General features: G+C 31.7%; 4 protein-coding genes across 5 annotated transcripts; 2 read left to right on the forward strand and 2 right to left on the reverse strand.

Annotated features, from left to right (window-relative positions):
• Positions 1-76: 76 nt before the first annotated feature.
• LOC130900853 (cyclin-dependent kinase 9) lies at positions 77-3,557 on the forward strand. Its single transcript, XM_057811762.1, has 5 exons — positions 77-419; positions 493-577; positions 640-1,016; positions 2,141-2,411; positions 2,547-3,557. The coding sequence occupies exons 1-5, from the start codon at positions 244-246 to the stop codon at positions 2,838-2,840; spliced, it is 1,203 nt and encodes a 400-aa protein (XP_057667745.1). The 5' UTR covers positions 77-243; the 3' UTR covers positions 2,841-3,557.
• Positions 3,558-3,841: 284 nt separating this feature from the next.
• LOC130900852 (pentatricopeptide repeat-containing protein 1, mitochondrial) lies at positions 3,842-8,814 on the reverse strand. Its single transcript, XM_057811761.1, has 7 exons — positions 8,067-8,814; positions 7,725-8,015; positions 7,403-7,669; positions 6,125-6,531; positions 5,942-6,072; positions 5,713-5,887; positions 3,842-4,117 (listed from the first exon to the last, which is right to left on the reverse strand). The coding sequence occupies exons 1-7, from the start codon at positions 8,509-8,511 to the stop codon at positions 3,893-3,895; spliced, it is 1,941 nt and encodes a 646-aa protein (XP_057667744.1). The 5' UTR covers positions 8,512-8,814; the 3' UTR covers positions 3,842-3,892.
• A 739-nt stretch (positions 8,815-9,553) lies between these two features.
• Positions 9,554-13,597, reverse strand: LOC130900839 (eukaryotic translation initiation factor 3 subunit L). Its single transcript, XM_057811739.1, has 4 exons — positions 13,400-13,597; positions 12,855-13,115; positions 9,822-11,039; positions 9,554-9,739 (listed from the first exon to the last, which is right to left on the reverse strand). The coding sequence occupies exons 1-4, from the start codon at positions 13,433-13,435 to the stop codon at positions 9,605-9,607; spliced, it is 1,650 nt and encodes a 549-aa protein (XP_057667722.1). The 5' UTR covers positions 13,436-13,597; the 3' UTR covers positions 9,554-9,604.
• LOC130900838 (85/88 kDa calcium-independent phospholipase A2) lies at positions 13,208-21,705 on the forward strand. 2 transcript variants are annotated; one of them, XM_057811737.1, is made up of 12 exons: positions 13,208-13,348; positions 14,257-14,464; positions 15,304-15,394; positions 15,491-15,793; positions 15,845-16,218; positions 16,830-17,020; positions 17,090-17,214; positions 18,682-18,928; positions 18,989-19,208; positions 19,485-19,613; positions 19,824-20,091; positions 20,153-21,705. In XM_057811737.1, the coding sequence occupies exons 1-12, from the start codon at positions 13,321-13,323 to the stop codon at positions 20,369-20,371; spliced, it is 2,403 nt and encodes an 800-aa protein (XP_057667720.1). In that variant the 5' UTR covers positions 13,208-13,320; the 3' UTR covers positions 20,372-21,705. The 2 variants fall into 2 exon arrangements, with proteins under 2 accessions (XP_057667720.1, XP_057667721.1); XM_057811738.1 differs by lacking the exon at positions 13,208-13,348 and adding an exon at positions 13,786-14,037.
• The last annotated feature ends 879 nt before the right edge of the window (positions 21,706-22,584 follow it).

Below are 22,584 nucleotides of genomic sequence, written 5' to 3' on the forward strand. Positions count from 1 at the left end.
ATACTCCCAACTTATAGATATATCGTGCTGGTACCTATTCTTCCCATGAGCAGTTGACTTCCGAAACAGAAGTTTTATACAATATTGACATTGACAGATAAATTGCAGAAGAGTCTGGTTATGTTGTGAAGTTAAACATTGAGAAGAAATTTAATGTTTTGGGTTAAAATGAGTATATTCAATATAACTTACAATTAAAGATTATAGAAAAGACATTAGGCTGTTATAAAAATTTTATTAACAATGCAGAATAATAATAGAGAACGTGAAACGAATCATTCAAGCTCTTCTAGTCATCCTCATTCTACTGTAATGAATATGAGGGATAAAGAAAGATATATTGAGGATTTTAACTTTCCTTACTGCGATTTAACTTTTAAATACGAAAAAGTTGCCAAAATAGGTCAAGGAACATTCGGGTTAGTACCTCAAACTTTACTACTGATAAAATGTCTCTTCTTTAACAGACCCGTGATAAGTGCTTAATTTTAGGGAAGTATTTAAAGCTAGAGATAAAAGTAACCCTAAGAAATTTGTAGCTATGAAGAAAGTTCTAATGGATAACGAAAAAGAGGGGGTAAACATTGAAAAAAAAATGAAAACATTCCCTATTTTATCTTAATTTTGTTTTATTTTTAGTTTCCTATTACTGCTTTACGTGAAATAAGAATCCTTCAGCTTCTTAAACATGAAAATGTTGTAAATCTCATAGAAATCTGCCGAACTCAAGCATCACAGCACAATAGATATAGATCAACATTTTACTTAGTTTTTGATTTCTGCGAACATGATTTAGCTGGTTTATTATCAAATGTTAATGTTAAATTCAGTTTAGGTGAGATTAAAAAAGTAGTTCAGCAACTATTAAATGGACTTTACTATATCCATAGCAATAAAATACTCCATAGGGACATGAAAGCAGCTAATGTGTTAATAACCAAAAATGGGGTTTTAAAATTAGCTGATTTTGGGTTAGCAAGGGCTTTTAGTACTAATAAAAATGGCATGCCAAATAGGTGAGTAACATATTTTTTTATAAAAAAGTTTTATAAATTTTGAAAAGAAAAAGGAACAAACAATTATTTTAAGCTTATTCAAATAATACATTCTTAGATTTGTCACAGCATTGTACTCTGGCCCTAAACATTAAGTAACTTTGTAACTAATCCATGTTGGTACAGTACATCTAGGCCTTCTGACACACCTACTTCAAATTACCAAAGCTAATCAGGCACTTTTGATGTTATTAGGTAAGCTGCAAGGTCTCTCCAAGTATTTGAACCGCTCCCATGTAAGTGTGGGACACTCACGAATGATGTAGTTTCTACCTCTTCCATTCACAGCGGCACTATGGGTCGTCTGTGATGCCCATAGTGTGGAGGTGGTGTTTAGAAGAGTGTCCAGTTAAAATTCCAGTCACTAGTTGAATTCCTTACTTATTTAAATGGAGAAGTTGTTTGGTAAGATAGGCAGTAGACCCATCTATGTTTGTCTTAGCAGAAAGTTCGTCTATAGCGCTATCTTGAAAGTTTTTTTCTTTGTCCAAATTTACAGGTTTAATAAAGCATAAAATTTTATTACTAAATAATCTTTTGCTAATTTGAGATTTTATCAGCAAAATATATTTGAAGTATTTCAATACGAAAACTTCATTTCTAACCTTTTCTATGATGGGGCCAGTGAAGCTTTGCATATTTTGTCCTATTTTAGTAATTCTAGAATTTTTCTTGTTTGTGGATCGTCATTAAAGTCGGATGCAAGATTTTCAGCATTTGACTGTTGCAACTGACTAAAATAGGTCAATAAACTCGTTCTAATGGATTTCAGAAACTATCAATAAAATAATACTAACAATGAATAGACTATATTCAATGGAAACGTGTTTTCTATCAAAATTTCACACATTTCCATTATATTCTCATCAAATTAACTTTGTGTTTCTTGTAATAAAAAATATTTTGATATGTTCAATCATTGCCAATTCCTAGATTAATATTTTGACTTAATTATTAAATGAGAAGCACTATCGCTAGAATTAATAATATTCAATTAATAAGCAAAATTAATCAATTACCCCAAGTACTGAACACACTATTTACATTACCACTACACCAACACTCACTCCATTATTCTATTTCAGGTTTACAAATCGTGTTGTAACACTATGGTATAGACCACCGGAGTTGCTTCTAGGAGAAAGAAATTATGGTCCTCCTGTAGATCTCTGGGGAGCTGGTTGTATAATGGCCGAAATGTGGACTCGATCCCCTATTATGCAAGGAAATAGCGAACAACAGCAACTAACACTAATTTCACAACTTTGTGGTTCAATAACTCCGCTAGTTTGGCCCGGAGTTGAGAATTTAGAGTTGTATAAAAAAATGGAACTACCACAGAAACAAAAGAGGAAAGTAAGTAAATTTTTTAATGTATTCCATAGTCTCTTTTTGAAGATATTTTTATAATTTTGGAGTGATTTGTCTATTTTCAATTCTATTATATACAAAATTTCATTTTTCACTTGTTTTGTATTAAATATTCTTCAGGTAAAAGAGCGTCTCACTCCTTACCTAAAAGATCCGTATGCTTGTGATCTTTTGGACAAACTCCTGGTGTTAGATCCATCTAAGAGAGCCGATTCAGACACTGCCCTTAATCATGACTTTTTCTGGACTGATCCAATGCCCTGTGATTTAGGTAAAATGTTGGCGAATCATACACAGAGTATGTTTGAATTTTTAGCACCACCAAGGAGGGCTACACAGATGAGACATCATTCAATGCCAAGGCCCACCAGTTCTGCTGTGCAAGACAGCGGCTATCAAGACAGAGTTTTTTAATAACCCAATAAATTTATTCGTGAAAGCGGATAATTATATAACAATGATTGCATATTCGAATTGATCAATGATTTTTTTCCTGGTAAATACATTTGAATTAATTTTATGTTTAGTTGTATATAAGGTCTTCTGAAACGATTTATATTATTGAGCTCTTCCGAAATGCAGAAATTTAGTTGATCATATAATTTTCCACCATCATAATCCAATAGAAGGTTCATTTCTCCTTCTGATGCCGACATGTTATACACTTTAGTAAATAAGTCGAAACAACATACCCAATTATAGAGGTACAAATTTAAAAAAGACTAAAAACCAAATTACATTTAACTAGATGTAAAAAGTACCATGATTTTTTATAAAAAAAAAGTGAGTCTTAATAATAGACTTTTATGGGTCCCATTTAACCAGATTTCACTGTATTTTTATAAATAATTCATTTCTAATGATTTATGTGCAATTTTATTTTGCTGTATTCATTTGTATGTTTACAAGTCTTCATTATGTATCAGTACTTATCAAATTTTCTGCCTTGTATTTATTAGAACGATTCAATTATTGTAGAATATAAATAATTGATATTTTTACAATAATTTTTGTACATATTTTTTCTTAATGTAAATCACATTTTTCGGTAAAATTACTGATAGAAAAAGTGATATTGTCAAAAATTGTTGATATTTAAACTACAAGAAAATAAATTCGTTTTTATAAAAACTACCATTTATCATTCAGTATACAAGATGGTAAATTAATCCATGTAGTTATGGTGAGTACATGGATTTAGTGGCATCAATAAAAACTGGCGCGTCGATAAATTAAATTAGAGGGTGTGAACATCTACTTGTATGAAAATTTGATTGGTGTAGCTTAGACCAAAAAAATCCTTCAGAAATAACTGGCCAAGGCTCCATCACCCATAAAGTAATCAGCTAACTTATTTCTGTTCTCTACAATAGCCACTATGGTGTTTTAGAGGTAATTTTATCAAAACAACTACAAATTTGAAAAAACTGTATTTTGATTAGAATTTTAACTAAAAAAGTAACAAATTAGTATCTCTTCTTGGTGGACGTTTTAACTTTGAACCGCGACGTATGTCTCGCTTTAAACCTAGCAGTATCTTTCAGTTTAAATCTGTACTGATTACTGTTAGTTTCCCTAAATTGTTGCCAAGGATGTGCGTTTTCAGATTCGTCTATTTCAACTTCTGTTATCCATTTTTTATATCGAATTTTGAAATTAACAACATCTTTTATGAATGATGATGTAAGTGGCTACAACATATATATTTAAATTTTAATAATATAAAAACAATTTTAATTTGATTATTTTATAAAAATATTTGAAACAGTTCTCCCCATTAAACTCTTTCACCATAAAATCCCCATTATCATGATGAGAAAAGTGAATTTCTTCTTTAGGTTTGGTTCCTCACTTATTAACTTTCGGTTTGTAGAATCGCCCAACTCAAAATAACCATCTATAAAGTTATGAAATGGGAAATAACGGACAGTTACCATTTTTAGATAGTGAGTAGGAATAATAATAGGTTAGAATTTGACATAAGATGGCCAGTCTCCATTTCCTGGTACATCGGTTAATCCACTTACAATTGAGAGATACAATAAGGAAAAGTTCTTCATTGAGGATGTAGCTGTACTCAACGGTTATGATAAAATAATTGTAAATAGGTTAATCAATCGTCGTAGGTTTAATAAATATCTATGTGAAACCTTTTTTTTCAAACCCAAAATAAAAAACAAAGAAAATTTGCTCTGATACCCTTTCAATCTTCTTTATACAAAAGGATTGGAAGGAATATTTAGCAGAGTGGGTTTTAAATTGGTTTATAAATCCAACAATACATTAAAACATTTGTTGGGCAATCCTAAGGATAAAATACAAAATTTGAGAGGTATATTTGAAATTAGTTGTGATGATTTTGACTGGAAGTATATTGGGCAGACTAAGAGATCCGTTATTGTTCGGTTTAAAGAGCACATAGCTCATTTGAAATAAGGACGGACCGAAAAATCGAGTGTCATGACATAAATATTAAATTGTTAAAAAATATATCCAATAATAAATTGTTGGATTAAATAGGGACAAAGAGCCAATTCCTTACAGCCCACTCTATAGTTTAGTAGTCAAGGAATGAATGTGAAGATTCCCGCTGGAATTAATTTTCTTTCGCGGGGAAATATCGAAATGACGTTACGTATTATGGTTGTCAGCAAGTCGGTCATGTCCAAATCGGGGTCAAAATAAACAAAATACCGGTGACAAAAAGTTTGGATTTCGTTGCGCACTAGGTACAAGGGAGCCATCTTTATACTACAGGTTCTCATCCAGAGAGGCGGAGATATGAACATGTACACCTGTGCTTCGTCGATTTCTCCAAGGCTTTCGATAACGTCAAACACGAAAAATTTATCGAGGTTCTTAGAAACACTAACAATGACGGAAAACTCAGCAGAGAAATTAGGGAAGTGCGACAAAGGAAAAAAAAAGAAAATCATCTTTACAGTAAAAAAAAGAAACTGGAGTATTTTGACCACATACTAAGACACGTCTTTTGCAGTTGATTGTCCTAGGCATGGATAGTCGTGTGTAGTACGAGGGGACTAGGGAGAAGACTGCATTCATGGTTGCACAACCTACATCAGTGGTTTGGAGTGTCATCTGTTGATCTGTTTAGAAACGAAGTAAACAAGATAAGAATACCCTTGTTAATAGGTAACGGATAAGGCAATGAGAGAAGAAGAAGACGGATTAAGATGCGACAAAAATCATTCAATTCGAAAAAGCCTCGGGAAACTGAATAAGGAAGTTAAAATTGACTTGAATATTACCTATTTCAATCATTTACCTTATCTTTTCTCATATATTTAATTCGTTTTCTAAATATCTCCAAGGTTTCTATAAACTTTTTGTTAGGTGAAATATTTTCAGTTACACATAATTCCATAACATGTATTACGTAATTAAAATTCAAATGATGACAAGCTTGACTCAACATGGCCCCCAGTATTTCGATATTTAAACTGAAATGAGAAAATTTTGTAAAAACATCATAGAAAAATTATCGATAAACTTACGTATAACAGGCTTCTTTCATATTCGACACAAGTTCTATGCATTCGTTTTTATTTCGACATCCTAGAGCTAAAACTCCGTAAGTTATTAAATCTGGTCTATAATGAGCTTTATCAATTAATTTTAATACTTCCTGAAATTATAAAATACGAAATTATTTTTTTTATTACTATAAAACTACCTACCTTTGCGTTCTCGTAATCAAATCTCATACTTCTCTTCTTTATTAACATATTATAAAAATCAATATCGGGTTTGACACCTTCTTTTTTCATAATGTTCAGTAACTCTTTTTCTGATGCTAGAGAACTCGGTATACAGTCTAATAATTGGGTGAATGTCTTTATATCCGGTTTACATTCGCGGCTTTTCATATTTTCTAAAAATTCTTTACATCCCCCTATAAGTAAGAGGCGATGTTCGGGCTGCGTTATTTCCGATAAACTTATTATATTTCCTAAATGTGGTACGGTAGCGAGCAGATTCGGTCTCGAATTTAAAGTATCTAAACTTGATTCTATATTCGAACCTGTTCGATCGATGTTACAATCGATTTTATCCGATTCGATACTCGAATCATCGGAAGAAGCACCTGGAATTTAAATGTGTAATCAAGATACATGACATGTTTGCAATTCAAAAAACGACCAAAACTCATATTATTTTCACTTGTGAACTCGTAGCTTCAATAAAATGAGACTGAACTGAGATTTTAGCAGCAATCTGCACAAGCTTGAGACCGTGTGCTTCAGTAAGTTTTATAAACTCAAATTGAAAGTGAGGTTGAAGACATCCTAATAAGTATTCACAATAATGATGTTCACTGCCACGATATTTCCCGTTCCACTTAATCCAAAGCGTTATAATCGTAAACCCAAGTGGAATGGTTAGGTTAGGTTTGTTTACAAATAACGCTTCAACAATATGGCCAACGGCCAGTTGTCGTGTCTGACGGTTAGATGGCGATCGCGTCACACAAAAAATACATCCCGCACGACTCGTGAACCCCAAGAATTACGAGGCTTTTTGAGCGTAGAGACAAATAGTAAGAAACGGCAAAACGGAAAAAATAAAGCGAAAGCTTTAAGAGGTTATGTTATAATTTGTAAGTTTTTGAATTTGTTAGTGGATTGCTGATTTACATTAAAGTAAAATATTTAGTGTCACATCACAAGAATACTTCAAAATTACTTTTAATATCGAAAATCCTTCTAATCCTTCGATCCACCTCTTGACAAGGATCGTCATGAGTACACACAAATTTAAAAAATTCTTGATTCAAAAGTTGAAAATATGCTTCAATTTGTACACATTCTTGTTTTGATATTTATTGATTCCAATTATATTAAACAGAATTCTCAATTAATGAAGTAATAATCAATTTAATTGAGGAATTCTATACAAATATTTTTATGCTACATAAAATACTTTGTATTCCTGCTCTAAAAAAATGTATTTCTTACCGTTTGTATCGATGGATTTAATATCAGAAGCTTCTAATAATTTATCCTGTTTACATATAGTATCAATAACATTTTTAGTAACATCAGTATCCCCTAAACCACAGTCCCTAACACATCTTAACAATAAATTATAAGTGTAAATACTTGGCTTTATATTTTTATCGATAAGCTTTCTCCAAATAAGCAAGGCATGTCTGAACCCTGCTTCCTTATCTGCTATACAAGCTTGCAATAAGAAATTTATTGAATCATCTTTAACAGGTATTCCTAAAAATTAAAATCAAATATTCAGTTGTTATTTTTAATATATTTATAGAATTACCTTTTGTAATCATTTCGTCTACAAGAGAAAAAGCCATTGAATGATCACCACATCTTCCAAAAGCTTTAATCATGGCATTATAATTTGTGTCATTTGGTTGGTAACCTTTTTCAATCATAATATTGCGTAAATGTGTAGCTCTAGTTAACCCATCGGTTGTGGGCCAAGGACTATTAGCGCAAGCATTAAAAAGAGCTGTATAAGTCCCTCCTGTGACTTTTAATCCACGTTTTTTCATATCGTTATAAAGCATAAAAGCTTTTTTTGTATAACCAACTCTTCCACATGCACCTGATATAATATTGAGAATAATAAAACAAATTAATTATAACTGATACATACCTAAAAGTAAGTTGTAAATGTAGTTTTCTGGTTTAACTCTATCCTGTTTTAACATCCGAACTTCAACGACATCGATTGCTTCCTTAATTTTCCTTTTGCTTATCAAATCTTTAATTATATCTGCATATTTCTTTGTACTTAGTCTCTGTGAAGGTAATGGTTGTTCGGTAAAATGCTTTTCTTCTTTAATATCGTCCTCAGTAAGATCTGTTTCTGATTCAAAATTTCCAAATTTATCCGGATCCGCTTTTAATCTCACTAAAAATTGTTGCTCACTCAAAGTACTGGGTTGTTTTTCTGCTATGAGATTAGATTTTTCTGATTTTTTACTTAAAACTGTAGATTGAACATTTTTTACAACACAGGTATGCACCGAATTTTTTATTACAACATTGTCGAAAGTATAGGAGTTTCTAAAACACCTGATAATAATAGGTCTCAACATTATTTTAACTATATCATGTGGATATTATCAACAAAAACATAACCTGTAGAGAATCTTTGAAAAGTGAAGGAATTGAGGTTATAGTGTGGTTAATCAGATCACGATTTGAATGTGAAATAATCTAGATCCAGTTCACTATCGTTCGCAAAGTGAACGTAGTAATATAAATAATAATAAAATACTTTCTGCTATAGTATTAATACTAACACACGAATGTTTCCACTGAAAACGAATCGCGATGTTTAAAAACTGATAAAAATTTCGTTCTGGGTTAGGATCTGCAATCATTTGATTGAGCCATCTAACGAATTGTCAAAATCAACTTATACCTAGCTAAAAATGGCTGCCGTGGGGTAAGTAAAGGCCGTTGTCTGTTTCTTCGTGATTTGTAAAGTTATTTAGACCTTATTATTTCCAGTTTTATTGCAAAATGACTTCTTATAGAGTTTCTACTTAATGAAAATTCTCTACCGGAAACATGACTTTGTACATTTACTGCTTACCCACTTAAAACACAATGTAGTCGAAAAAAAAAACAAAATCATATTTCCGGGAGGAAATTACACTTTTTATCAAGTAGTAACTCTTTGACGATGACTTTTGCGATAAAACTGGAAATATTAAGATCTTAAATTCAACAAATAACTTCACAAACCACACAGCAAATTAGGATAAAAACCTCTATTTTCCCTAAGGGGGCCATTTTTAAATGGGCATCAGATGATTTTGACAAATCATTATGTAGCTTAACGAAATAGTTTTTGGCGAATGTTTCCATTAACATTATGCTTTAACAGATCATCCCACGCCACATTAATCTTGGCTATCGATGTCGTAGACATCGAAATAACATTCAGAATATACTATTTGGATACTCAGTAACTGACAACCAATATTATCGAGTCCATAATTGACAGTTATTAAATCACGGTATTTTTCACGACCGACCAGATGTGTTTTTACGGAATTTGTTCCCATCTCTAGTATTTTCAATTAAAAAATTATTTGATCCATGTAAAAAGGGGTGAGGAATGCAAAAACAAAATGTTGAATGTTTTATTAAAAATTTTAAAGTCATTTACAAGTGTAAAATTCAAAGTTTCAATTGATGAAGTTTCCTGTTGATATCTTCAAATTTCAAAATTTTTCTGATGAAGAAATCTCCATATCTATGTGCCACTTTGGTGTCAGCAATATGGATCATGTTGTTGTCAATATAAAAATCAAGCTATAAAAAAATTGTTAATTATAAACAAATATGTACATGAAAAATTTGCTCTTCGATTAACTATGAACTAACTGAACCTCACCTCAGATCCACTTTGGAATTTCCCTTCCAAACCGGAAGCCCCTTTAGACCATACAACATTCTTCATTTTATGCTTGAAACATAGTAAATGTATAAGTAACGTTTCAATTTCCTTATCCAAGTCCCTAGTTGTCTCATTATTTCTACTGTTTTGTGCCATAAAAGTAGCTAATTTACTTAAAGGTAGAGTCGTGTACAATTTCAAATAACTTCTTATGGTAGGCAACATTTTTTGTTGGGCAACTTCGTCCATAAACACCGCAGTTTGATGATGGATAGCCTCTTTAGAATAATCACCAGAAATAGAATCTATTGGAGGTGGATAAGGAGATAAAAATTTGGGACAAGCAAAAACGAAGCTGTTTTCAAATTCCTGCAAATCTCCATATTGCATTTTGTACATTTTTTCGTGATAACTTTTTTCTCTTAAAGTCTGCTGGATGGATTCATCGACACATTGAGGATGTAATACCAAGCAAATAGCCAATAGGTGATACATCTGATCAGTTTGCTTGTTAATTTGATCGTGCTGATAGGTTTTAGATGCAAAAAGTTGTTTGGTACGTTGAATGTACAAAAGAATAGAAGAAAATGTTCTGATCGCATCAGAATATCGCCGCATCATCATGTAAGCAAATCCAACATAATAAGATGTTGATATTTGACAAGCTGGTATGTGAGCATATTGAGACTTCTTATGCACTTCAATGTTCTCCAAAACTTTGATAGCTTGATAGTAGTCGCCTAATAAAGAGTGAAGTCGTAATAGACCTACTAAAGAGAAATACCCCAACATTTTATATAGAGAATGACTACCAAATTCACCAGAAACTGAATCTGGATCACCACCACTAGCGTACACTTCCAGCTGCTGTTTTATATTACTCTTATCAACCAAAGAATGTAAAACGTTCAGAACGCAAAGTACATTCCAAACTTTATTATTGGAATTTAGAGTCTCCAGCTCCAATTGTTTTTTATTTTGCAAACGAGCTCTGTATTGCGCAAACGATTGAAATTGATATACAAATTCGTCGATCAGTTCCCATAGCCACAAATCGGGTAATTCAAGTGGTACTGGTTCTTCAGCACTAAGAATGTAGTTGAAAAGATCACAATAATTATAAAAGGAATTAAACCTTTGTTCCAAAGTTGGACCTCCTTGAATGCGAGCGTAAATGTGACGGAAGTATAGTTCTTTGTATAATATCATAAATACCTGAAACAAAGACAATTCAACTATAAAGATATATCAATCCAATCAAATTCACTAATTAAAAAAATATATATAATTTGAATGGACCCTTGGTATGATCAGATCAAATATCTACATAGAGACCTTCCTAGTGAAAAGAAATTTTCCATAGAGTAGGCTTTGCAAAAATTCTAACTTCAAAGTTTTTTACTTCATTTAAATTAAACTAAATAATTAAAACTAAACTAAATAATTTGATATTTTTTCTAATGATATTCTTTTAGAGTTAATTGTATTTTTTATTATTTCATTAACTATCTGTCTGGGATATCTTTGTACATCATTGAATAGATATATTGTTATGATTATTAAACAAAATGGATCTTGAAAATTCCATTAAAAACATTTCATTTAGTACTAATTTCAAAATACTTCAGTTCAAAATTAAATATAATGATACATTGTTGAGATTTTTTGGAAGAAGTTTTTTCTACTCAAATTACTATCAATCTTTGGATAACTAGTTTCAAACAATTTGGTCTCTTACAAGTATGAAATTATTTGAAGAACATTTTTTAATTTGTGTATACTTCCTAAAATAATTGAAGCTATTCATGTAATCTCAATAAACAATTTATTATAGTGAACATGTTCATGTTTTTGTTTCAACATCTTCTATATAGCATTATCCTTTTTATTCATCTTTGTTCCAATGTTTATCCATTATTTTATATTTTCCATTTAGTAATACCAGTTTTTACTTCAATTTTCTTGAGGTCTGATTTGTTATTTTCACATTAATTTCCATTATATTTCTTCAATAGTGTGGATAGAACAATAGAAGATAAAAGATAAGAGATATTGAAACGTTATTTTATAGCATCTATCTACCAACTTTTTTCCATTTTTCTATTTATTTTCCATTAAGGGTTTACAGCTTCTATTTTCATTTCTTTCAAGTCTAATTTCAGTTGTTCTTTCCATCTTAAATTCTGAGTAAAAGTACAGCAGAATGTGACTATGTCAAAAACTAGAATGGTCCTCAGTTTTTATTACTAGAAATCTTGTTTATTTATATCTTATATCAGTGCTTATGCAAAGAAAGTAGCACTAACGGAGATTATTTTTGCTTAATATTGCAAAAATCCTCTCCAATTCTCAGACAATCAACTCCAAATTCAAGTAAAAAGTTAGTGCACAGCAGAATAAGTGCTGTGATTATGTCAAAAAATAGAATGTTCTGTAGATTTGATTACTAGAAATTTTGTTTATTCATCTTATATATCAGTGGTTATACAATGAAAGTGGCACTAATGGAAAATATTTTCCCTCAATTCCACTTTTTTGTATTGCTGATTTCTATTCATATTTACCCCTCAATCTATAGTGATATCTCAAACTTTTTTATCACGTTATAACACGATTATTAAAATATATATAGCCAAAATTCAAGTCTTTTTAGTTCTAATCAAAAATTAAATCAAAGAATTAACTGATAATCAACTGAATGTAAATAAAAATTGATTTTTTTCCTGTGGAAAAGAAAATAGGTTAAACACATTATTGATCTGTATAAATATAATAAATTCATAAACTCTTTATATTATATCAAGTTTAGTATCACCATTAACTCTGTTGTTGAAATATGGAATACAGAAATCAACTTAAAGTTAAAACTGAAGGGATGGCACAAAGACTGAAAGATGAATTATCTAGTAGACAAAATAAAATTAAAGAAAAACTACATGATGAATTATCAAACAGACAGAATCAGATAAAGGAAAAATTTCAAGATTTGGCAGGTAATATATGGATATTATTAAAATTTTTAATACTCACTGGATCACTATCGATAATAGCAATAACTTCTGACTCCTCAGGCCAGGGTCTCTTTTCAAAATAGTCTTCTGTAAGTTTTGGCCAAGTGTGCTCATAAAGAGTTTGTAGCTCGAAAACGAAACATTCGTTAATATTATAACGAAAGTATACCAAGAAGTTTTTCACAGTTTCTGGCATTTTAAAGTGCTGTCTACTGTATTCATCCAAAGCCGGATCTCCTGTATGAGATGATCCATCTTCGTATGTAAAATCTTGATACCCCTAAAGTTTTTATTTATTATGAAGTAATAGAACGATTAACATTTTCATTAAACTTCACTATCAAATGTTATTGTTTTATTATTACTAAGTGCACTAATCACTCGAGTTTTGTATATCAATGTCATTTTTAACAATGCTAAATTTGAAATATTGTGGTATTTTTGAAAAATTTTTGATATGAATAAAGTCAAGAAAAAATAACGATATGGGATTAGTACCTGCAAAGCATGTAGGTAAGATATTTTTTTCTTTACATATATTTGAATTTAAATAAAATTAGTTACCTGTTCATAATCCTCATCTCTGTATCCTTTTGACATGATTAAATCGTATCAACCCCTAAAAAATACTAAATTGATAAACCCTATGCGTGGATATTAATATTTGTGAAAAAAAGGAAAAAGGTTATGTCAATGTTAGTGAATGGACTTGAAAACGAAGAAGATATACGACAGCACCCATGAATTAACATTACACATATTACAAATCGTTATATAATTAATTTGTTTTATGATTATTTGATTAATTCGCTTATTAGTTTCCATTTGATTTCTATTACGATTTTAATTTACAAATAATGTGGCCAAGTTAATAGTGGCTGAAATATTACCCAGTACTTTCGTTTTATCTATGCATTTTTAGTTTAGATTTCCAATTAGACTATGTTCCATTTCACTGTTTGCATAATACTTAAATAAGATTGTTTAAAAAACCCCCACTGAATCATTCAAATTGTAGTATTTATTTATCAAAAAAATCGGAAATTTGATAATAAATTTTATTTTGACCTTAGATTATCAGTATTATGTTTTATTATCATTTAAATTGAAATATTTCCGTCGCTGTGTTATTATAAAAAGGATTCCATTAATGATGTTGACAACCTTGTAATTAGAAATAATGTTTGCTTCAGGAATAAATGGTAACTGATAAATACTTTTTTCATACATATGTAAAATAGATATTTATTTATTATATTATAGAAAATAAAGAACAAGACAAATTTATGTGAAGAAGTACATTTGATAATATCTTTAAATAAATCAATGTTTTCGGTATTCGTATTAAATTTTTTTTACTAACTTTTAATTCAATGCTAGGATTTAATTTAAAAAGTCTAGTGACTCATTTTTTTTTTCAGTTTTGAGAAATTTCCTAAGCTTTGAACCCCAACCAAATAAAGTAATTGAAACAAGACCTGATTTATTTACATCTAGGGGAATCCATTGCAGAGAAGATGGTTTGGTGTTATATACACCTGCAATTAATGAAAAAGACAAAGGGATAAAATCACATTATGAAATTGTGCTCCATAGACCGACTACCGAAACATTACATCAGATTTTCAGGTATATATTCCAGGGTTCATCACTCGCAACTTATAGGTATTGACTTTTATTTATTTCTAAACAGCTGAGGCTTTTTATGCATAGCTACAATGCAAAAATCATGGACTAGGTATTTATATTACTTAATGATCTTGTCCGTGTTAAGTATTTTTGCTTTTTGATGTGTTTAGGTTGCCAACGCTGTACTAAATCTGTATCTTGTACAAAATTCAACCAGCTTAAGCTTGAAATATGTTGATAAAAAAGTTGTAAATAGATTAATGGATATGAAGATGGGCATTTATCAACTATTAAAGAAAATGGTACTTAATAATATTAGGGAAATGTATTCATAGAATTTTTTAGAAACAATTTAATTTCTTAATAAAAATCTGTTACATTTATATTTTTTGATAATTTTAAATTACTGACCATTAACTTACATGTTACTGTGATCTCATAGGGAGTTAAAAATCAAATTTAGGATGAATTTTAAATTTGGTTGTTTTGGTTTTAGGGGGCTAAAAATAAAATGTAGGGTGGTTTTGACTTTAAAATTTGGTTATTTGTTTCGTATGGGGCTAAAGGTACAATTTAAGATGGAATTTGACTTTTAAATTTGGTTGTTCTGATCTTAGGTGGGTATAAATAAAGATCATGCTGTAAATAAAATTTAAAGTTTAAAGTTTAACCTTTAAATTTGGTTGTTCTGATATTGGAAGTTTTTTTTTCAAATTTGTGTATAGCTTTATACACCAAATTTTATTAAGATCATTAAATGTGAGTGTATAATTGAAATAAGTAGTTGAGAAATGCTCAAATACTCTAAGCTCTCATTAAATACTAACTGCTGTTTTTAGTTTATTCCGAACACCTAACTTAGAATTGGCAGAAACAAGATTTTTAATTTACAAGGACAAATTACCCCTATTTATAGAAGTAGCCAAGGAAGTAAGCTTTTTATTGTATTGTTTTATGCATTTAACATTTCTTTTATAATTTAGTTATATTTGTTCGATATATATATTTAGATATTTTTTATTTTAGATGTGTAACATTCACAGTCTACAAAAAATCTGCGATGTTCTTCAGGAACATCCAGGCTGGACTTTAGCCCATCTAGCTGCATACTTTGCTCTCTATGATTCTTTTAACGACGCAAAAATAAGCGGTTTTTTAAATAGTACCGATGATGAAACTGGTATGTCACCATTGCAGGTTGCCATCACAACTCAAAACATCAAAACTATCCAACTAATGGTAGCTGCAAACGCTTCTTTAGAACACTTGGACTACGAATTAAACTCAGTTTTCCACTATGCTGCCAGTACTACAAAAGAAATTGTTTCAGTAAGTAGAATTATTTTAACGACAAAATCATACTAATGAATAAAATTTCAGGCATTAGCTCAAAGCACACCGTTACGTTGCCTAAACGGTCGTAATAAAAAGGGATTCACTCCTTTACACTTAGCATGTCTAGCAGATAAACCGGAATGTGTGAAAGCTTTGCTTTTAGCAGGAGCTGATGTTAATATAACTGCTACTAAAGGTGAAAATCAATATGAGGATACAGTAGAACCTGGTTATGTCGCACATTACGTTCAAAGTAACCCAAATACTTTTTATAACAAAGATATGAAGAACGGAGGCACACCACTACATTGGGCTAGTTCTAGACAAGTCATAGAGGCGTTGATTGATGTTAATTGCCATATTGACGCGTTGAATTTCGAAAATAAAACAGCTCTACATATTATGGTTGAAAGAAATCGGTAAGACTAGTTTTTATAACCAAAAAAATAATGCAGCCGCAGTTGTATCCGCCGCCCCCCATTTTAATAAAAAATAAACAGAAAAAATATATCCCCAAACCGAGAAGAACCGTTTTTATTTACTCCAAAGCTCCCTTTTCGTTTTCTTCTTGTCAATGGTCGTTCGCTTCACTACACGCACGACCCCACGCAACCTCCACAACTCCAGCCCTGCAGAGGAGCAACTCCTATATCGGGGCCAACTTCAACTGTTAAATCAATAAAAAGAGGACCACACCGGAAAAGCGAAAATGATTTTATTTGAAGAATAGGTTAGGTTATGTCAAAATCAAGGTCATCGGAGGGTTGTAACTTATATCGAAGAATTTTTCCTTTATCCTACCAAAAAATCCAACTTATCTCTATCTATCTCTCTCATTTCTCACTGTTTTATGGAAGTATGGCTAGTTGCCCATTACTAAGAAGCTAGACAATACAGGGAAGATTCAGGAGAAACTGGCCAAAAGACCTAAAATAAGGTGTGGAGGAGATCTTCTCACGGGAGAAGTCTCATTATAACCTATAAAATTGTAAATTCTGATATTTTTAAATAAACATATAAAAATTTGTAGTTTGGATTGTGTAGTTGCGTTATTAAGTAAACAAGCCAACGCTAATTTGGGCGATAAAGATGGTAACAGACCGTTACATTTAGCTGTTAAAACAAACAATTTAGCAATACTTCAAGCTCTCATTATATTCGGAGTTGAATTAGATCTACTTAATAACAAAGGAGAAACAGCGAGACATTTAATTACACCAGGTGAGCAATTACGAATTTTTTTCGTTTATAAATTATTACAAAAAAAACTACCCTTTATATATTTTGTAGAAAACGAAGCAAAGATTTTATATTATTTATCAGCTGTTGGTGCTAGAAGGTGCGTAAAAGAAATGGCAGGTTGTACCGAGGGTTGTCATGCTAATGGTACTTATGAAGGTGTTGCTCCACCAAAGGTTAGTATAATATAACCCTATCCCAGCAGATGTTTAAAAAATCCTAGAGGGAATTTATATTAGTATATTAAGTACCAATGGGATGTATATGTCCAATCCACAGTTTTTTTTTTAACCAGCACGCTGACAACTAAGCATTCTTAACAATAAACTACCAATCATTTCTGTTCTGAGCATGGTTAGTAAATGGATCAAGTTCGCCTTAACGTCCTCGAACCAGTGAATGCACGGTCTTCCTCTCAGTCGCCGTCTTCCAGGGTATTGATTAGAAAGCGTCCTCTCTACGTGTCCCGGCTGCCTCAGACGCGCCCTCCAGATGAACACCACCAAATCTGCTTATACATCTGCTTCAGCTCAGCATTCCTCCGGATCCTCCACCCACTGTTCAAAATCTGTTCACTAGTCCATGTTTCATATCCTTATGTGACTACGGGACGGATTATTGTCTTTTAAATTGTGAGCTTTGACCTTAGTGAGATCCCCCTAAACATGAACGCTCTTTGGACTGCTGAAAATAGTCTATTCCCCGCTGTAACTTTTGTTGTCTTCAGTTATCAAGGCCTCAAGATATTTGAATTGATGGCACACAGGGATGCGATGTTCTCTGACTTGAAACGTGGTTTGCGAGGTCGACGCAAGCTTGTGTTACCGAGACCTTCACTTTGCCAGAGGCGTTCCTCATTGTCATTCTAACCATACGCACCAGCTTCTTTGGGAAGCTAAACCCCACCAGATCCTAATACAGTTGGTTTCTGAGGATACTGTCGTACGCCTGGTGGAAGTCAATGAAGAGGTGGTGAAGATGGTACTCTTAGATTTTCTTTAGGATCTGACGGATCGTAAATATGTGATAAACAGCAAACGATTCGGGTTTAAACCGCTCTGATTACTCACCTACTTTTTTCTCCATGTACTCTACCAGCTTTTGGTTTAAGCAGCAGGTAAATATTTTGTAGGCTGTACACAGCAAAGTGATTCCACTGTAATTTGAACAGATCATTTTATCTCCTTTATTGTAGATAGGGTAGTTTCCTGGAATGTTCCACTCATTTGGTAACATTTCAGTGTTTCAAATTAGGAATGTCATCTACCCCAGGGGACTTGTTGTGTTTCAGCTTTTTGATACTGCGAAGGATTTCCTCTCTTATCTGAGGGTCTATTTGATCACTGCTCTGGTCGTCTTTAATGCTAACGGTTACTTCAGTTGAGATGGGGGTGCCTGATTCAACAACTCCTGGAAGCAGCTGGTATATCATTGAGCTTTCTTTTGAGGGTCAGTTATAAGATTTTCGTCGGGGTTATTACCATAAGGTGACTTGAGGATTGTATACTGCCTTCATTTTTTTTAGTTAGTCATAAATACAAGGTAGAACAAATATGTCCAGGGTTTCCAAAAGACCTAAATAAACCAATTGGTACTGAAAGGGATAAACCATAGGTTCATACATCTAACATTATTATTTTTAGGTTAATGGTGCGACAAACAGGGATGTATTGAACGCAATGTTATCGGTCGCAGGTATGGAAGTGGCAACTAAAAAACATAAAAACAGTTTTCCAAAAAATGGTAGATTACTGTGTTTGGATGGCGGTGGTATCAGAGGATTAATTCTGATACAAATGTTATTAGAACTCGAGAGGGTTTTGGAAAGGCCTATTAAAAATTGTTTTGATTGGATAGCGGGAACTAGTACTGGAGGTATTTTAGCGTTAGGTACATGATTTTTAAATTATTTTATGAGACAGTATTTAATTTATTTTTAATTTCATTTAGCGATCGCTACTGGAAAAACGATGAAAGAATGTCTCTGTCTCTATTTCCTTTTGAAAGAACAAGTTTTTGTTGGCATTCGACCGTATTCAAGTGAATGTCTTGAGAATATATTGAAAGATACTTTCGGTACTGATACCGTTATGTCCAGTATTAAACACCCCAGAGTTATGGTAACTGGAGTTTTAGCTGATAGGAAACCAGTGGAATTACACCTGTTCAGGTATTTTTTTTTCTAGTTTTAGTCATAGTTTAGAAATTTTATACCGAATTATACAAACAATTCATGTGATTTTATTTAGGATTAGTAAAAATGTTTATATAGGGTTTGTATAGGGCAAATATTAGAAAACGGTAAAAAATGGGACCATGACTCACATCCAATATCTTTAAAAGTCTAAGGAAAAGAGAAGACTATGTATACAATTTACTTAAACAAGTCCTAATAATATTTTAGAAGTGGCTCATGATTCTTTTTATGAATTATCATGTTTTTTAGGAGTTACACCAGTCCTAATGATATTTTAGAAGTAACTCATGATTCTCGTTATGAATTACCAGATCCACCAGATAAACAACTCATATGGGAAGTGGGTAGAGCCACTGGGGCGGCTCCTACATACTTTAGGTATGTTTCAAAAAAATTTTTCTTCTATTCCAATATCACCTTCTATATTGATACTTATTACCAATATAGAGCCATCAAAATTCACTAATTATTTTATTTTAAAACAATAATCACTAAAAACTATATACATGAAACAGATTCCTACTTTTTTGGATGTACAGTAGCTAATTATTTTTTTTACTATGAAATATACAAATAAATCGTTTTTAGAGCATTTGGACGGTTCTTAGATGGTGGACTGATCTCTAACAATCCAACTTTGGACGCTCTATCTGAAATTCACGAACATACCTTGGCTTTAAAAGCGAAAAGAAGAGAAAGCGAGGCTTGTCCAGTAAACGTAGTTGTTAGTCTCGGTACCGGTCTGATTCCGGTAACACAAGTCAAAAGTATTGATGTATATAAACCAGACAGTATTTGGAATAGTGCTAAATTAATGATAGGTATATCGTTTCTTGGATCGTTACTTGTGGATCAGGTAAAAAAATTATTTTCTCACATTTTTTTTTTAATTAATTTATTAATGATTTATATTTTAGGCAACTGCAAGTGACGGTCGAGTAGTAGACAGAGCTAGAGCTTGGTGCTCTTCAATCGGTGTTCCATATTTTAGATTTTCTCCGCAAATGTCCGAAGAAATTTGTATGGATGAGAAAGGGGATGAGAAACTAGTCAGAATGCTTTGGGAGACTAAAGCGTACATGTATGAAAATTTGAGCGTAGTTAGAGAACTGGCTGATATTTTAAATAGAGGTTAAATTAGTACAATTATATTGCTTAGTAAAAAGTTATCTCTATTAACATAATATATTCCATGATGTCTTATTTTGGTTACATGTTTCTCTTAAAAATCTGTTTTTGTCTTCACTGGTAGCTAAATATTTCTTTTTGCCTTACCAATTAGTTAGGTTAGGTTTGAGTCTTAGTCTTCTCTAAATATCCTCACCAACTAACACTACAGCTCGGCATGAGCCTTGGACTTTTTGTAAATTCGCCTCCAAATTGATCTTTTCTTTCCCATCTTCTAACATTCATTATTTGTAAGTTTTTGTAAAACCGATCAGTCTATCTGATACGCCTCTAATTCTACTGCGTTATATTTTGGCATTCTTGACTATATTATGACAATAGTTACCATTCCTAAACATTATTTTTTGTGATATTTCTACAAAGTATCATAACACATGTTCCCATTTTGTTATTTAATGTCCTTGAACAGTACACTGCACACAAGATTTGTATGTTTAGTAAATCTTCAAATCACTGGTATATTTTCTACCTTAACAATTTACAGTAGTCTAATATTGTCGTTACTCACCTCCAATTACATTAGTACATTAATTACAAGTCACTGTCAACAACTCGGTGTATATAATGTTACAGATACAATGATATACAATGTTTTCATAGAGTCAAGGTAGAGGTAGGTATAGAGTAGAGGTATTCTTGAGAAAATTTTATTAATTAAAACTATAATTTTTATAAATTGTCATATTTAAGGGGTAATACAATAAAAAATGGCATAATTCGACTCATAAATGATTAATGGCAGTATTGGACACACCATGCAAGACACAATACAAAATAAGATCTTGAACGAGTGGAAAAGTTGGAAAACACGCATTTTTAAAAATTTATTTCCCAAAAGCTATTTACCTCCACAATTTAAGATTTAGTATATAGATTCCTTACCTCATGGATTATTTGCCATAAAAAGATGAATATCCAATTCGATGGTCCATAATTTCAATTTTAGCCCCTCAATTTAAAGAAATATGAACATACATGTGTAAAAGTGTACATTGGAGTGAGAGAAATTGATCGAGAATGGTCGAAACATACATATTTGCATTGGTTTTAATAATTGTTAAATCCTGTTTCAGAAGTTGATTGACAACTTTTGCTTGTGCTTGAAAATACCCCTTTCTGATTTAGGGCAAACAATATCATATGTATTTTATACATTATTTTGTGCAGAGTACTGTATTGGTACTTTTCATTCCTAGTCATTGATGTTACACGAAATATATAGATTATAAATATATTATCATTGTTATTAATTTATTATTTAATAAATTGTTTTCATTGTAAATATGAATTTTTATTCGAACAAATATAACCTTTCCTCTTTTCAGGTACTCAGTCATACATAAATGACAATGTTTTCATAGTATGACAGAAGTTTTACACCGGTGACGCGTTGTTATTTTTTCCGGTACATAATCCGATATTTTGTTGCTAAACAGTCTTTATTTTAAGTCTAGTCTGAATAAAAAAAGTTTTTAAAACAGTTAAATACCGGAATACATCTGTTAAATCATGATAATCACTTCTCCGTGACAAATAATATTTAATTAATGTGAACTCTTTTATAACTAGTTATACAACAACGATATATATGACAAAGTCTGTTGAAGATTATAGAAGTGATAAACGATTATATTGAACAGTTATTATTGTCTCTCTATAGGTTTGTTCTTGGTAGCTGCATTGACAGAGCTAGTTCAGGAAGTGTACACTAAAGCGTTCTTTGTAGCAGAACCAGTGCTGGTATCTCTGTTCTTAGTAGCAGCGCAAGAGAACTAGTTCACGCAGTTCACTTTACTGCTTGCATTGGGTTTAGAGTCGGTTCAGCCAGTGGAAAATGTATAATTTGGAAACGGTCGCACTACATCTTCGTTATCGGATGAATGTAAAATATCAAAAAGTACTAAATAGTTTTCCATTATTGTCAATACTATAAGGCATGAATCGCATCAAATAATCTCAAATACACCAATCAACAAATACTCCATAGCTCTCTGCAATACTCTATACTATATCGTTCTTTGTATTCGATGGAACTAATTCTATACACTCATGAACTGGTCTGCACTGGTCCAGTTCATTACAGTTCCAGTGCAGCTACCAAGAACAAAATTCATGTCAACAACAAAAAATATATTTTGTCTTCACTAGTGTTTTTGTAGCA

The sequence above is a fragment of the Diorhabda carinulata genome, chromosome X, assembly GCF_026250575.1.
Source record: "Diorhabda carinulata isolate Delta chromosome X, icDioCari1.1, whole genome shotgun sequence".
NCBI lineage: Eukaryota > Metazoa > Arthropoda > Insecta > Coleoptera > Chrysomelidae > Diorhabda > Diorhabda carinulata.

What these genes read in the sequence shown, in the direction of transcription:
- LOC130900839 (XM_057811739.1), bottom strand. Translation starts at nt 13,435, where the DNA reads ATGTCAAAAGGATACAGAGATGAGGATTATGAACAG. An exon ending in CTATTATCGATAGTGATCCA is followed by an intron (nt 11,040 to 12,854) that starts GTGAGTATTAAA and finishes TCTTTGTTTCAG; the next exon opens with GTATTTATGATATTATACAA. An exon ending in AATTCCAAAGTGGATCTGAG is followed by an intron (nt 9,740 to 9,821) that starts GTGAGGTTCAGT and finishes ATTTTTTTATAG; the next exon opens with CTTGATTTTTATATTGACAA.
- LOC130900853 (XM_057811762.1), top strand. Translation starts at nt 244, where the DNA reads ATGCAGAATAATAATAGAGAACGTGAAACGAATCATTCAAGCTCTTCT. An exon ending in AAAAATGGCATGCCAAATAG is followed by an intron (nt 1,017 to 2,140) that starts GTGAGTAACATA and finishes ATTCTATTTCAG; the next exon opens with GTTTACAAATCGTGTTGTAA. An exon ending in CACAGAAACAAAAGAGGAAA is followed by an intron (nt 2,412 to 2,546) that starts GTAAGTAAATTT and finishes AATATTCTTCAG; the next exon opens with GTAAAAGAGCGTCTCACTCC.
- LOC130900852 (XM_057811761.1), bottom strand. Translation starts at nt 8,511, where the DNA reads ATGTTGAGACCTATTATTATCAGGTGTTTTAGAAACTCCTATACTTTC. An exon ending in TTGATTACGAGAACGCAAAG is followed by an intron (nt 6,073 to 6,124) that starts GTAGGTAGTTTT and finishes TTATAATTTCAG; the next exon opens with GAAGTATTAAAATTAATTGA. An exon ending in AATATATGAGAAAAGATAAG is followed by an intron (nt 4,118 to 5,712) that starts GTAAATGATTGA and finishes TATATGTTGTAG; the next exon opens with CCACTTACATCATCATTCAT.
- LOC130900838 (XM_057811737.1), top strand. Translation starts at nt 13,321, where the DNA reads ATGGGATTAGTACCTGCAAAGCATGTAG. An exon ending in ATTATGGTTGAAAGAAATCG is followed by an intron (nt 16,219 to 16,829) that starts GTAAGACTAGTT and finishes AAAAATTTGTAG; the next exon opens with TTTGGATTGTGTAGTTGCGT. An exon ending in GCGGCTCCTACATACTTTAG is followed by an intron (nt 19,614 to 19,823) that starts GTATGTTTCAAA and finishes AATCGTTTTTAG; the next exon opens with AGCATTTGGACGGTTCTTAG.